Source organism: Pimephales promelas, chromosome 7 (assembly GCF_988280905.1).
Source record: "Pimephales promelas chromosome 7, fPimPro1.hap1.1, whole genome shotgun sequence".
Taxonomy (NCBI): Eukaryota; Metazoa; Chordata; class Actinopteri; order Cypriniformes; family Leuciscidae; genus Pimephales; species Pimephales promelas.
Genome location: NC_142775.1, coordinates 739,848 through 755,646, shown reverse-complemented (window position 1 = coordinate 755,646; position 15,799 = coordinate 739,848). Strand labels below are relative to the sequence as shown.

Genomic DNA, 15,799 nt, shown 5'->3' with positions numbered 1-15,799 from the left:
TCTCCACTGCCTGGTCTTCACCGCCTGGTCTGCTGCCTGGTCTTCACCGCCTGGTCTGCTGCCTGGTCTCCACCGTCCGGTCCCCACCGTCTCCATTTAGCCCCTCGGCTCCTCCAGTGTTCCCGCTGTGTCTCACCACCTGGTCTCCACAGTCTGGTCTCCACCGCCAGGTCCGCCACTGCCTGGTCTCCACCGTCTGGTCTCCACCGCCCGGCCTCCACCGTCCGGCCTCCACCGTCTGGTCTCCACCGTCCGGCCTCCACCGTCTGGTCTCCACCGTCTCCATTTAGCCCCTCGGGTCCTCCTGTGATCCCGTCGTGTCCCACCGCCTGGTCTCCACCGCCTGGTCTCCACTGCCTGGTCTGCTGCCTGGTCTCCACCGTCTGGTCTCCACCGCCTGGTCTCCACTGCCTGGTCTTCACCGCCTGGTCTGCTGCCTGGTCTTCACCGCCTGGTCTGCTGCCTGGTCTCCACCGTCTGGTCTCCACCGTCCGGTCCCCACCGTCTCCATTTAGCCCCTCGGCTCCTCCAGTGTTCCCGCTGTGTCTCCACTGTCCAGTCTCCACAGTCTGGTCTCCACCACCCGGTCTCCACCACCAGGTCTGCCACTGCCTGGTCTCCACAGTCTGGTCTCCACCCCCCGGTCTCCACCTCCCGGTCTCCACCGCCCGGCCTTCACCGTCCGGTCTTCACCGTCCGGTCTCCACCGTCTGGTCTCCACCGCCAGGTCCGCCACTGCCTGGTCTCCACCGCCCAGCCTCCACCGTCTGGCCTCCACCGTCCGGTCTCCACCGTCTGGTCTCCACCGTCTCCATTTAGCCCCTCGGGTCCTCCTGTGATCCCGTCGTGTCCCACCGCCTGGTCTGCTGCCTGGTCTCCACCTTCTGGTCTCCACCGCCTGGTCTCCACCGCCTGGTCTCCACTGCCTGGTCTCCACCGCCTGGTCTCCACCGTCAAGCCCACATCTCCACCTTAGCCCCCGAGGCCTTCAGCTTGTCCCTGGCTCTCCTCCTCTGCTGTGCCTGGGTCTCATCTCCACCTCACTCGCTCGCGCTCCTGACTCCAGCCTGGATCCTCCCTCCATCAGTTCCACCGTGGGCCTTCATCCGCTCTCGGCTCTGCGTCATTTTCTTGCATTAACGTTGTGTTAGGTGTGTAGTGTGTTATATCTCTTTGTGATTATTAAATATTGCTTTTTCGGTCATTCTGTTTTATGAATCATCTATACTGCTACCTTTGACATATTTTACAAATATAAATTTAAATACAAATATTTGGACACACAGTTCAAATATGTTCAAATATATTTATACATAGACAGTAATATATTTTATCACATGTATATCCAGTGGTGTAGTGCAGGGTATACGCAGGTATACCCACTTCCTTTTCAGTCGGCATTGCGTATACCCACTTCTAAATCCCCTCTGATGCACATCATTTAGTTGCTAATCCAATTTCGTGAATAAAAAAAAAACACCCAGTTAGAGTACCGTATTAACTCTAATTTGTTGCTGCAATGATTCGCGACGATAACTGACCTTCTCATCTGATCTGCTTCAGCACTCAAACACCTGCTCGTCAATGTTAAAATATTCGTGAGACCAATCAAAGAATGCAGTAGGCCTATTTTTGTTCATAGCACGAGCTATTTTTGTTCATATGTTTGTTCAAAGCGCGAGCCGAGCGCGAAATTATAAGCTCAATTTAACAACATAAGCACCCTATTAAATATATTGCCATTATTATTGTATAAATATATGTGTATAACGTTTTTTCGAATGTGCTTGACTTTTCACTGTTTGTATCAGACTATATGGGGATATCAGAGGGTTTGTATAACTCCGCTTGTCTGTGTTTGCGCCACTTGCATCATTAAGCCAGAGGGTGGCGACAAGTGACTGTCTGTTTGAGTGAGCAATTGAACCATTAATTAAATTAACAGATTAGTCCAAAAAACATTGATTAATTTAGGAAAGAGAAGTCGCTGAAACTGGAACTGATTCTCATGTTTAAAAATCTGATCAAATAGGCTACTTCATGCTTTTAAAGCTACTGTTGTCAATTTTCTTGGCCATCAAAACACCTTAAATTGCCTATTTCGAGATCAGGAAAATCAAAATTTCCCTGGGGGGAGGGGGTCGGCATACCTCCGAACCCACCTAACAATATAATTTATGGGACCTGGCACCAGGGTATTTAGAAAACCATATATGCATATCCCTGATATGCAAGGATACTATTCTATGTGTTAATAAGGAAATATATTTTCTTTGTGTAAGGGCAAACTTACTGAAATGAATCTGTCAATCACACTTCCATTGTTGTATAACATTTCCAATCTATGCAAAAACGCAAATCGGATTTATGTTGATTTTGGTCAGGAGTGTCCCCTCTTATAAAACAAAGATAACACCATAAGAATGAGCTACGGTGTGTGTTAACAGAACGAATTATCCTACTTATCATAACTGTCACTCGGTTTGTACGTGGATGTGAACATTGAAGTTTAGGTTATAACAGAGTTATAACGGATGTTTACATTCAGCACTTAATGATTCTGAGAGATAGGTTACTCATTCGGCTCAACCATTACTCTAATACTGACCTCAACAAGTCACATTTCTGTGAAACTCTTCCGTACATTACCTCATCAGCCGTGAGCGGATGCCTTTCCCCAGTGTGGACAAAGCTTTCCACAACACATTATATTTAGACAAAGAATGTGTTTTGTTTTTTTGTTTTTAATTAATTTATGAAGCCACTGTACACTTAATTCTTACATATTATATTGTTATATTACAATGCTATCATATTTCGTACAGGCAATTGGCTTTCTTCGCTGTAAACAGAAAAGCCTAACAATATCACTGCTAATAAGTTGTAAACATATGACGTCACTGCTGCGGCACGAGATGCAGATGGAGGGCAGGAAGCCATTTTCTACATAGGAAGCACAATCACACACTCAAAATGCCTATGTTTTGCGTCATTTATGGTTGCTCAAATTGCTCAAAATGGGAGCTTTTATTGTTTACGTAACTTTGATCGTTTTTTTACTTTAAAAGTTGTCGCCTTTAATGGCCTTTTGCATCTGCTGATACTGAAATGAATACGGATTCCTACTTACCTTTTGTTTTGTTTTTGCATTATTGGCTATGCAGGGACTGACATGACACAGGGAACAGGGACTTTTGGAGGAAATCCACCAATCCTGCTCCTCCAGGGATGATCTGTTAGATACGCCTCAGATGGTGTTTTCCTTTGTGGATATTCAAACGTAAAACTCGATGGTACTATCATAGATGAAATGAAAATCACAATGAAAATAAGAGACAAAATCATCAAAATCGAGGCTTTCTGAGAACAAAATGACAACTTCTCCAATTCACAAGCGGGTCTCCCAGAATTAACTGTTAAAAAGTATTAAAAAAAAAGACCTCAAATTAAGCTACTTTCATTCCTGTCAAATTCTGTTCTTAACTTACTGTGTAAATTTAATACATTTAATTAATTCAAATTAAAGAATTTCTGTCTTAGTTTCTTGATGAATTTTTTTTTCCTCGCATCAACGGAAAAAAATGGAAAATGACTTGTTTTTAGCGAGTATTAGATGATATTATTTTTAAAATTCTCTTTCAAAACAAAAAATCAAATTACCATATAAGGTACGCAGACCATGCGAAAGTACCTGGACCGAATCAGACCAAAGTCGCTGCTGACCTTCGATTATTTAACCATACAAAATCACAGCAAATTTACTTAATTTTAGTTAAACATCATTTAGCAAATTAGCTCAAAAGATAAATATGTAATTAAGTTTAACAGATAAAAATTAATTATAAATATTATAATTATTTTTACTATTAACTGTAGCTGTGTAGCAAGTCAAGTCAAGTCAAATATGTTTATATAGCGCTTTTCACAATACAGATTGTATCAAAGCTGCTTCACAGTATAAATCAAGACAACTTAACAGTGCTTGTTTATTACTGGAAAAAAGACATCCAAGTTTGGTAGAGCTGATCAATGGTATGATGGGTCATTTAATTTGAATATCCCCAACTGAGCAAGCCAAAGGCAACAATAACAATAATTAAAGGCAACAATAATTATTTAATATATTATCTATCAATTATTATGCTTTCTTTGTCCCAACTAAAGTAAATAAAGAACTAGCAGGGTAATAGCATAGCTATCACTAGATCGAGAGGTTTAAGACTTTGATATTTTTGTGAGTGGCAAACACAGAGACAATAAGGCGTTGATATAATGGTTTAATAAACAAAACTATGGTAAGGCTACACACACAACTAAACTAAGCAAAGATTATATCAAGAAAGTGAAGAAAAGTGAAAAAAAAAGAATGGCAAGATTACAATCAGTTAACCACAACCTATGAGAAACATCAAAGAATCAGGGTCGCAGGATTCAAGAATTAGGGATACTTCAGGATTTAGCATTAAGCTTTGTATCAGTAGAAAACCAGTAGTATTTTCTAATGACCGTGCTTCCTCCCCTCATGTCCTCCTGATATGAGAGAAAAAATAATTTTTAGTCTATGGGTGTTGGGTGGAGAATCTGATGCTCGCTGCTACCTGTTCGAGCCGCAATACAGTGATAAACAAGAATTGCGGGAGATAGAGGAACAACTTCTTCTTCTCGTAGGCAGCAAAAGATGAGCTGTACATGTGCGTAGTGCATAATAGCTTCAACTGTGGAAAGTTTTAAGACAGTTAGTTTACCTTGTAAGGTGATGCTTCATTATATGCCCAGCCCCAAACTCTTAAGACGCCCCCAACCAAACCGGTTTTGTTTCCCGTTGCTCTGGGCCGCATTTCGAGGTGAAGACCTATACACTTCTGTTGTTTTTCCTTTATGAATTTATTGTCTTTGTATTATTCTGAAACTTTTTTTTTAAGTAAAACGAAACCATATTTTTTGTTGACTTTCAAAACAAGTCTCAGAGTGATTTTTTCCTAGAAGTATCTTAATTTTATGGTAGTTTAGATATACTAAGCAAAAGCCCAATGAAACAGACCCAGGACTGAACTGCATCGGACACCGCTGAGGACCCTGAAACAACTTCTAACAGCTTTGACCTACAGGTAAGGGTTATATATGATGGTAAGAGATTCCGGAAAATACACGGATAAAGTGACCCGGGTTCATTTGACTTTCGTTTATTCACACTGCCAGTGATTTTCCGGAATCAGAGACTGCGTTCACTCACAACCCGTAAAAATCCCGTAAAGACACGTGACACCGATGTGATGTAATGTCTCAGCAGCGTCATTAGTTTGCTTATGAGCTGTAATTTCTCTTTTGAGAAACCGCATTTGTGCATTTCTTCATATATATATACATTTTATTTGTAACACACTCTATATTTAAGCAAAATCCCAAAGTGCTACAATTTAGAAACAACCAAAATTTAAAAAAGTGAGTTTTCTCTTCTAAAAAAGAGAGTTTTAAGAGCACATTTAAAAGCATCCAGATGGTCAGGGAGAGTTTTCCACAGACTTTGAGCGGCTGGACAGAAAGCCCGATCTCCCATAGTACGTAGCTTAGTCCGATAAGATAAGATGAAACAGAACTGAGGGAACGTGTGGAAGTTTGTGGGATGAGGAGTTCCTTGAGGTAAGGGGGTTCGTCACCATAAATGCACTGGTGTGTGAGGAGGGAGAGCTTGTACTCAATCCTGAGTGAGACAGGAAGCCAGTGGAATGATTCGAGGATGGGGGTGATATGGTCGTATTATTCTGTGTTGCAGGTTCAGGCACGATGAACAGCATTATTCCCAAGAGCAAAACTAAAGGCACTGACTTCTGTGGAATGGGCGACTGGAATTATTATATAATCCGCTCTGATCTCGGCTGCTATATGCAGTCAAATAATTTAAATAGAGGTTATAACGTCTCTATTTTCAGTCTGCACCCTTCCTGCCAAAATGGAGACTTTTACATTGGCGATTGGAATGGCTACTTTTACATCATCAAGGGCAATTCCTACCGCAGAGTCAAGAACCTGACGACGGACAGCGATTCTGCAGTTTTCACTCTTCATCCCAACTGCCAGGGTGGAGACCACCTTGCAACCACTAAGTATTTTTACATCATCTTCCAAGAAAAGGGCACTTATAGAAGAACAACAGACATTAATCACGACTCAAATGCTGAAGAATGCAAGCTGCATCCCAACTGCAGAAACGGCCTCTATTACTGGGGCGTACAACATCTACTCTCCTTCATCAAGCCCGTCTCAGATTGGGGAGTTGAGTTCTACAGCGGGACTGACCTCAGCAAAGATGAGCGCGTTGGTGTCTATTCTTTTCATCCTGATGTTCTTAACTTCCTTCCTGGTGGGCTGACAGTAACTAAAGGCCCAGCCTTTGGCGTTTGGGAGAATATTCAAACTGTAACTAATGACAGCAATACACCAATGACATGGCGGAAGAGAATCAATAAAAAGGTTGGTTACACTAAGGAGAAGATGACCCAGATCACACACAACTGGAAGATATCCTCGTCAGTCACATGTCAATCTGCAGAGCTTGCCAAGTTAATCGCGAAGGTTCAGTTCACCTTTTCTACAGAATATGGAGGGTCACACGTCAGCACTGTAAAGCAAAGCTGGAACGAAGCGACTGAAGAAGAAGAAACACTCTCATTTGATCTGGAGCCGAACAAGTCTGTCTATCTGTGGCAGTACAAACTGAGTCTCGGTGAAGAACCAGTGCTGTTCTGCCGTGATTTAAAGATTACAGATGATCCAAACCCTCCGACTGAAGTCCCGCTGCCGCCCACTCAATCATGAAAACATATCAGGATGGTTTAACTCCAAGAATAATCACGTGCTTCACTTAAATACTGTACTGTACCTTCATTATAACTTTTCAAGCAATCATTTATATATCTGCAAACATTGCTTTTTTGTTTAATAATGAGTTGCAGTCAATGTAATTACAAATTACATCACTATCCATTGTGGTATTATTGAAACTTTGTTTTTATGATAAAAAGAAACTGACATAAACCTACTTAAATCTCATGAAATTCCTTCTTTAAATCTCACACATGTAACCCACTGCAAATCTTTCAATATGGAGGCTTTATCCAGCTTTGGTAAAGTTTTACTAGAAAAGAAATGCATGCTTAGTCTATATCATGTAGATGTAGTCATAGACATTTTCGTAACATTCTAGTCTAAAGTGTTTTATTCACAAGTCATAAAAAGCGCTGCATTCTGTAATCATGCATTTGGCTTAATTAAAAGCTTTTTTCTTTTCACATATTTATAGCCATTTGGATTTTGCTTTCAATATGCTAAATTAGGGCTGAATACTGCTTTTAATGTATAGGGGCTTTATGTAGAACTCAGGAACACTTTATTATGCTTGTCAGACTGTACGAACATGATCCTCAAAGTGTAACTTTCTGTAATTTTTGTGTACCATAATGGAACAATATGTAAAGTTTGGGGAATACAGGGGTAACAACCAGGAGAATTAACACATTTTTTATACTGTAAGTAGAACTAAGGGGTTCTTATTTTACTATTTTGATACAACAATCATACTTGGACTGGAAGCAATTTAGCGACAGCATACACTGCGTACCTTTTTGTAATAATGGTGTACCAAATACTGCATAGGATTTTTAAAAATTACAGGGTACATGTATGTGCACGTATTTTTTTATAGCAAAAGTTTAGATATCTGGTATACATGTTTCGAGGCAAGTAAAGTTAAAACTATTAAAAATAAATAAATACTGGGAAACAGTCTTGTCCCTATTACAGTTTGACTCTTTGTTTTGGTTTAGTCCCATTCAGTTTTCCCGCTCCTCGTTTGTCGTCAGTTTATTCACCTGTGTTTAGTTAATTAGCGTCATCCGTCTTCTATTCATCATTGTCTTCAGTCTCTGTATTTAGTTTCCCTCTGTTCAGTTTGGTGCGTGATCTTTCTGCCAGCCTGCCTGAACCTGTACCTGTTTATTATTTTCATTTTTTGAGTAAATCTTGGAATTGCAGCTTTTGCCTCAGCCTGCTTTCTACCTGCCCACACCCGTGACAGTTCCATGTTACAGGGTAAGTCAAATAAAAATACATACACAATCTAATATCACTGACTCGGAAAACTTTATTTGAAAAACAACTTATTACAGTTGATCTGAAGTGATTTGTATTGTAGTTTGTAAATTACAATACAAATATTGTAATTTTTCTTACAGACACCTTCAGAAGACATTGATCCACCCATTCGTGGTCGTTTGGATTACTACAGTTATTGCAGTATTTGCTGATTGATGCTCCAACTTTTAGGAACACACGAGCTTGCATTATATGTATTCCTATGATTTATTTTTCTAAAAACCTTCATTTATGTTAAAGGAGAACTCTGGCGAACAATGAACCTTTGGTCTAATAAAACATCGGTACCTAGTCAATCGTTCTCTGAGATTTGTTTTCATGATAATCGAATGTAAAGAGTTTTATCTCTAAAAACTGTTTAGCGTATAATGCTATACTGGGGGCATTTACTAAGTAAAAAGAAATCGCCAGTTTATACCACGACTGCATGATTTTAGCCACGATTTTGGCTCGCCGACAGGTTTTGAGAAATCGCCGACAAATGCCCGAAATCACAGGCAAATCGGCGCTCGTTCACGCGAGTGACAATCACGCAGTGTGAATGAACAAAGACGCGAACTGAGAGAATCACCGACGAGTCGCCGACGCCCGTGAGATATTTGGCATGCTAAATATCTGGACCTGTCGGCGATTCAAAATCCTGCTGTGTGAAAAGTGTTTTGACTGAAAACTACATCGGCGATCACCGGCTATGAGGCGCCGGACTGGACAAAAGCGAAGCGAACTGCGCGAGAGAGAACGAGCGTTTCAGTGCGCGCGCGCGTGCGAGAGAGACCGAGCAGTGCGCGCGAGAGAGGCCGAGCGTTTCAGTGCGCGCGAGAGAGACCGAGCAGTGCGCGCGAGAGAGGCCGAGCGTTTCAGTGCCCGCGAGAGAGACCGAGCAGTGCGTGAGCGCGAGAGAGGCCGAGCGTTTTAGCGCGCGACAGAGACCGAGTGTGTGCGGGCATTAGTACGTAGCCTAATTAATTGTACATTATATAATTACTAAGAGGCATGGAAGTTCGATTTATGTACAACAATAATCAGTACAAACGTCTTTTTAACTAGTGTTTAATTAACATAAATAATCATATATAGATAATTTATAATAAAGCAGATACACTTTCATAAGGAGGATTAAATAAGATTTATGTAGCCAGTAAGATTTCATAACTAATCACTGAACCATAACCAGATTTTTCGTTTCTTGGGGGTCAAATAAAATAAGAATGACTCTGAATTGTATTCACCAAATGTTGTCTGTGCAAGTGTTTCCATGAGAGCATCAAATAAGATAATGGCATCTGTGAGAAAGATCAACACTATCTCACGACCAATTCGTACGAATTCGACGCATGATTAAAAAGTGTCTAATTCGTACTAATTCGTACGACCTCACTCGTACTAATTTGTACGATTTGTCTAAACCCACGTGATGGTTAGGTTTAGGGGCGGGGTCAGGGGTAGGTCATTCGTACGAATTCATACGAATTGGCCAATTCGTAAAATATGTACGATTTAGCAAAATCGTATTAATTCGAACGAGTGAGGTCGTATGAATTGTTACGAATTAGCCACTTTTTAATCATTCGTCGAATTCGTACGATTTGGTCGTGAGATCGGGTTGGAAAGATGGTTAAATCTGCAAGAGACAACCGTGTCAATTTACTGTTTAAAATAAAGTGATTTCAGCCGAAATTACCTGTGTTGTTCTATTTGTATTGGCCCCTGAATGTTGTTCCATGGCTCACGAAGGTACCTGCTGATACTCTAACTCATAATTTTTAACATTATTGCGCTTAAAAATTCAATATGTTTTAGAGACTCATGTTAATTTATAATAATAGCCTATCATTAGATGTCATGCATGGCTTATTGGATGGTCATAGAAAACGTGGCTTTTTTAGCTGACTTTACCATACTTTGATGATGTAATTCTGTATTTATTTTTTTAACAGTAAATTGACACGGTTGTCTTTAGTGTGATATATAGCAACAACACAACAATTTCATAAAATAGAAATTTTAACGAATATTTAATTAAAAATCCAATTAAAATTAACTGGTGTAGTTTCTGTGCATCGGTGTCTTTTGTGTCCATGTATTTGTGTATTCGTGCTTGTCAAATAATGTTAAACGTTTTGTTAAAGATTATAACATCTTTGACAAAAAAACAACGAAAAACACAACAACAACAACACTTTAACATTTCCTGTAGCTATAGGCCTACAAGTCAGGGCAGTTAGATATTTTGCTGTATTCTCTTTAAAGGCAGTCTTTGCAGATTTAACCATCTTTCTCACAGATGCCATTATCCTATCGATTTGGTGCTCTCATGGAAACACTTGCACAGACAACATCCCGATTTTGGTGAATACAATTCAGAGTCATTGTTATTTTATTTGACGCCCAAGAAACGAAAAATCTGGTTATGGTTCAGTGATTAGTTATGAAATCTTATTGGCTACATAAATTCAATCTTATTTAATCCTCCTTATGAATTAAGTTTATCTGCTCGAATTATTTATGTTAACTAAACATAAGACGTTTGTACTGATTATTGTTGTCCATAAATCGAACTTCCATGCCTCTTATATAGTAATTATATAATGTACAATTAATTAGGCTACGTACTAATGCCCGCACACACGCGGTCTCTCTCGCGCGCTGAAACGCTCGGCCTCTCTCGCGCGCACTGAAACGCTCGGCCTCTCTCGCGCGCACTGCTCGGTGTCTCGCGCGCAAAACACTCGGCCTTTCTCGCGCGCACTGAAACGCTCGTTCTCTCTCGCGCAGTTCGCTTCGCTTTTGTCCAGTCCGGCGCCTCATAACCGGCAGCCAGTGAGAGAGCAAGATACAGAGCAGCAGGGAGTTCGGGAGGAGTTATAAATCACATATCAACATGATATCCCAGGTGAAAAAGACGCTGTATTAAATGTATTAAAAATATATTTGAAATACAAATAGTGTGTTTATAATACATTTGTATTTACAACATGCTTATTTAAAGTGTACTAAAAATTTATTTTATTGCATTTTAGTATATTTCTAAAAAGTATACTAGAAGTATATTGGTAATAAATATATATTTAATTACACTTTTAAGAAATGTACTATAGAAAAGCATACTTTTAATGTATTTATAAAAAGTATATTAGTAATATATTGGTAATAAATGTATGCTTTATTATATTTTTAATAAATATGCTAATGATAATTATACTTTAAATGTATTTCTAAAAAGTATATTAGAATTACATTGGTAATAAATATATGTTTAAATACACTTTTAAGAAATACACTATAGAAAAGCATACTTTTAATGTATTTCTAAAAAAGTATATTATTAGTACATTGGTAATAAATGTATGCTTAATTATATTTTTAATAAATATGCTAATGACAATCATGCTTTAAATATGTTTCTAAAAAGTGTACTAGAAGTACATTGGTATTTAATTACATTTTTAAGAAATATGCTAAATACAAACATATTTTAATTGTATTTAAAAATGTTTTACTAGAAACGCAATGCAAATAAATATACACTTAATTACACTTTTAGAAATATGCTAAAAACAAACATAGTTTTAGTGAAATTTTAGTGTATTTACAGAAAGCATACTTGTTGCTAAATTAAAGTATTTTTGTGTTTACTTTGTGTGTATAGCAATTTGTAACCTTATAACTTATTTAACCTTGTATAGGACTAGAGCAATATATTTTTAATATTTATGTTATACTGTAGCATGTGCTTCAGCCCTGCTTTAAAAAAATATTGTGAAAAACAAATGAGACATATATATATATATATATATATATATATATATATATATATATATATATAACGTTTAAAAATTACAAGTAATGCACTTCTATACTTCTGCATTAATTAATCAAATAGTCTTTTCCACAAAACAAGTGAATACCAGTACTTGCACACATCAACATAAAAGATCAAGTACATACTAGAAAAACTAAATAAATTTGTTAAAGCTTGACTCTTACATTTGTTTAGGCAAAATGAATAAAAAACCTGTTTATAAAGCATGTTATGTTTATATTAACAGAGTTGTTTCTTTTTTTGTGGCCGTTAGTTTGTTAGTATTTCCAGTTGCATTCATTTGGACCAATCAGAGCTAATCTTTTCAAAACAAGCTTGCCGGCAATTGTCCAATCACACACTGCCATTTGAACTTACATGTTGGGCGGGGCGCGGACAACTGATACTGACCGTCTGTGGTATTATTCCATTATAGCTTCGGGTATTTCAACAGAAATCATGTATTTTCCAAATTTTGCTTTGTTATTTCACTGACTCGGACCTAGTGAATGTGGATAGCACCGATCTAATATTGAGAGAACACACGAGCAGATTACCAGGTCGTCAGCTCCCGCGAACAATTTAGCAGTGAAGAGGACAACGCAGAGCTGCGCCGCCACGACATGGACAGAGCAAGATACTGCCAGAAAAGATCTTACTTCTTGGTGGTAAGTTTATTAGTTTAAGTGATTAGTATAATTGGCTTTATTCTCACTTTGGGTTTAGTTTAAAATATTTTCAGAAGTTGATGACGATGTTCTGTGGATTACTGGCGTTTCTGTTGATTTGACACTAAAGCGAGTTAACGTTTATCCATTGACGTCTATCAACTTAATGTTATAGATCTAGACAGTGAAAACAACTATAAAAACATTGCACACTGTGTTTGCAGAAAAAAAGGTTATTAATGGTGATTACACAACAGGCTTGATTGTCCCTAAGTAACTTCTTGTGTTTTAAATATTATAATATATTTTAAACTTTAATAAAACTTACACATTTGTGATATTTAATTCATAGTAAAATCTAATTAATTATTAGTAGGCTGTCAGTTTTCATGTCAATTCGATAAATACATTAAGTTGTAATCACCAACTATAAGCTTTCACAAAACCAATTATTAAATATCTTGCACTGAGAAATTAAAATGATGTTAAATAATGAAATGAGAGATTTTATATTTAATATTTAGCCTAACCAAGGAATTTGCACATTGCAAAGACATTTTTTTATTAAACCTAACCGTGAGTAGATGAGGTCAAGTCGAGTAAGTAGTAGTTGATCCTCTTGATTTGTAACTTTTTGTTGGTGAAAAACAACAAAAACAGTCAATAGTGTGTCATGTAGCAGCTAAGTAGCTAAGTGACCTATTATATATTAACACGTATTTGAAAAATGAATATGTATTTTGCCTGATTATGCATTGAATTATGCAATCGCATAATCGTGTTTTTCTCGAGGGACTGATTATGATTTTATGTGTGGTATTCAGCTTTTTTACATTTAATCAAGTCGTTATCAGCTGTCACCAACTTGTAACTTTCAATAGAATGTTCTGTCTTTATTAATAATGAATAATTAATAATAGCGTGGAAGTTACAGTAATGGTTCATTAAATATGTTTCACCATTTAAACAAAAGACAAATTATATATGAAGAACACAAACTAGTGTTTGTTCTGCCCTAACTTTGTATAACATGCGACTTTATTTTCTTGTAGAGCTTCCAGGGATATTATCATCTCTCAAAGAGGTCCTGGAGTCCATGAAACGAGCTTCATTCAGCTCAAGCCCAAGATCATCTGAGCTGTGTCTTCCTGAAACCTCAGAAATGGTTAGAAAATTCTTTATGATAAAGAAAAATCCTATTTGTTATAATAATTATATCTGACTTTTTGTGCATTAAGTGTTCTGAATTAAGTAACAAAGTGACAGCTTTTTATTAGAATTATAAATGAACAAGTTTATACTAATGCTTGTTTTTTTTTATTCTTTCCAGATTTCCCTCGGTGGTTCTGATGTCCCCAAAAGAGTCTATGGCAGACTGAAAAAGTCACGAACTTCTCTTTTTACTCAAGATTTGGCAACTTTACTATTTGCTATTGTATTTCACTTTGTTTGACTTAAAGGATTAGTTCACTTAAAAAAAAAAAAAACTTTTGCTGATAACTTACTCACCCCCAGGCCAAGATATCCATGTCATTCTTTCTTCAGTTGAAAAGAAATTAAGGTTTTGGATGAAATCATTCCAGGATTTTCTCCATATAATGGACTTCATTGGGGACCAAACGGTTCAAGGTCCAAAAGACAGTTTCTGTGCAAACTGTTCAAAGGGCTTTAAACGATTCCAGACGATGAATAAGGGTCTTATCAAGCGAAACGATCGGTCATTTAAAAAAAAAAAAAAAGTTTAAGTTTTATAAGCTCAAATGGTCGCCTTGCTCTGTTCTGTTATGCATGTTCATGATTTTCCTATTTGAACTCGTTCATCAAAATTAACAAATCTTTTTCTGAGTCATTAGGTTCATTCAACGAACGAAATGAATGAATTGACTCGAAAAAAGATTTGTCAGGGCTGCCAACTCTCAAGCATTCAGCACAAGACTCTCGCAATTGAGCCAATTCTCATGCTTTCACGACAAATTGACTGTTAGCCATTGGACCTTGAACCGTTTGGTTCCCATTGAAGTCCATTATATGGAGAAAAATCCTGGAATGTTTTCATCAAAAACCTTAATTCCTTTTCGACTGAAGAAAGAAAGACATGGACATCTTGGAAGACATGGGGGTGAGTAAATTATCAGCAAAAGTTTTTTCAAAAGTGAACTACTCCTTTCAGTTAGTTTATTTATTTATTGTTCTGTTTAATACCTCTGCAAATCAATGCATTTTATGTTAATGTATTTTGTTTAGTTTTCATAATGCTTTACTGATGTAGTGCATTAAAGTTTATCTTTCAAAGAGTGTTTGTGTGTTTTGTAGAAATATTTTTTTACTGGGTTTTGTTGAATTCAAATGTTTAAATGTATTTTTAATACATTAAAATATATTATTTTTATATTAAATGGTTTTTGGAAAAATATATTTTTAATATGTTAATAGTGGGTCCTATAGTGTTCTACTAATACATTATTAATAAGCTGAAATTATATTTAAAATATACTCAGAACGCATTAATGTGAAGCTAAAAATATACTAATGCTGTATTTCTAAAGTCTATTTAAAGTGTATTAAAATACACTTTAAATAAGTGCTATTATATTACATTAAATGTACTTAAAATGGTTCCATTTTAGCACAATTTAATATAATAAAATATATTACTATTACCTTAAAATTGAACTTAAATACATATTAAAGTACACTTAATATACTTGAAGTTGTTTCAATTTAGCACATTTAATACATATTTAATACGGTATACTTAAAATACATTAAGTATATCAAAATAAGTACAATTTAAATATATTTCCTTTTCACCTGGGATGGCATTGTTTCAACAAAAAAAGCTTCTTCTGGGTCTATTTGGACACAATAAATGGAAGAAAAATTAGTAGAAATTTGGCAGGAGCACTCGTGTCTGTTTCACCAGCTGTACCACAACCGGGTCGAAAAAAAAAGTCTCACGTAAGAAATCCGGTCTTGCACGTGTGGTGTCGCGCGTTGTTTCCTTTTCATATCTCACGCGTGTTTGTTGTGAAATGTAGTTTGCGTGCAGCGTGCTAGACAGAGTCTGTCTTTTCTAAAGTCATGCAGTGTGAAACCTTCTGTCGCCGATCCATCGTCCAGTGTGAACACAGCAGCGACTGAATGCTGGCCAAGATAGTCATGCAGTGTGAAAAGAGCA

At 37.4% G+C, this 15,799-nt stretch overlaps 1 protein-coding gene and 1 long non-coding RNA gene across 2 annotated transcripts; both read left to right on the top strand.

The window, feature by feature from the left end:
* The first annotated feature begins 4,813 nt into the window (after positions 1-4,813).
* LOC120480593 (uncharacterized) lies at positions 4,814-7,353 on the top strand. The gene is made up of 2 exons (XM_039673849.2): positions 4,814-5,108; positions 5,774-7,353. Exon 2 carries the CDS (start codon positions 5,785-5,787, stop codon positions 6,814-6,816), a length of 1,032 nt encoding a protein of 343 aa, XP_039529783.2. The 5' UTR covers positions 4,814-5,108; positions 5,774-5,784; the 3' UTR covers positions 6,817-7,353.
* Positions 7,354-12,280: 4,927 nt separating this feature from the next.
* Positions 12,281-14,143, top strand: LOC148978156 (uncharacterized). Its single transcript, XR_016169384.1, has 3 exons — positions 12,281-12,621; positions 13,674-13,786; positions 13,952-14,143. It is a non-coding gene; the product is annotated as an uncharacterized LOC148978156 (long non-coding RNA).
* The last annotated feature ends 1,656 nt before the right edge of the window (positions 14,144-15,799 follow it).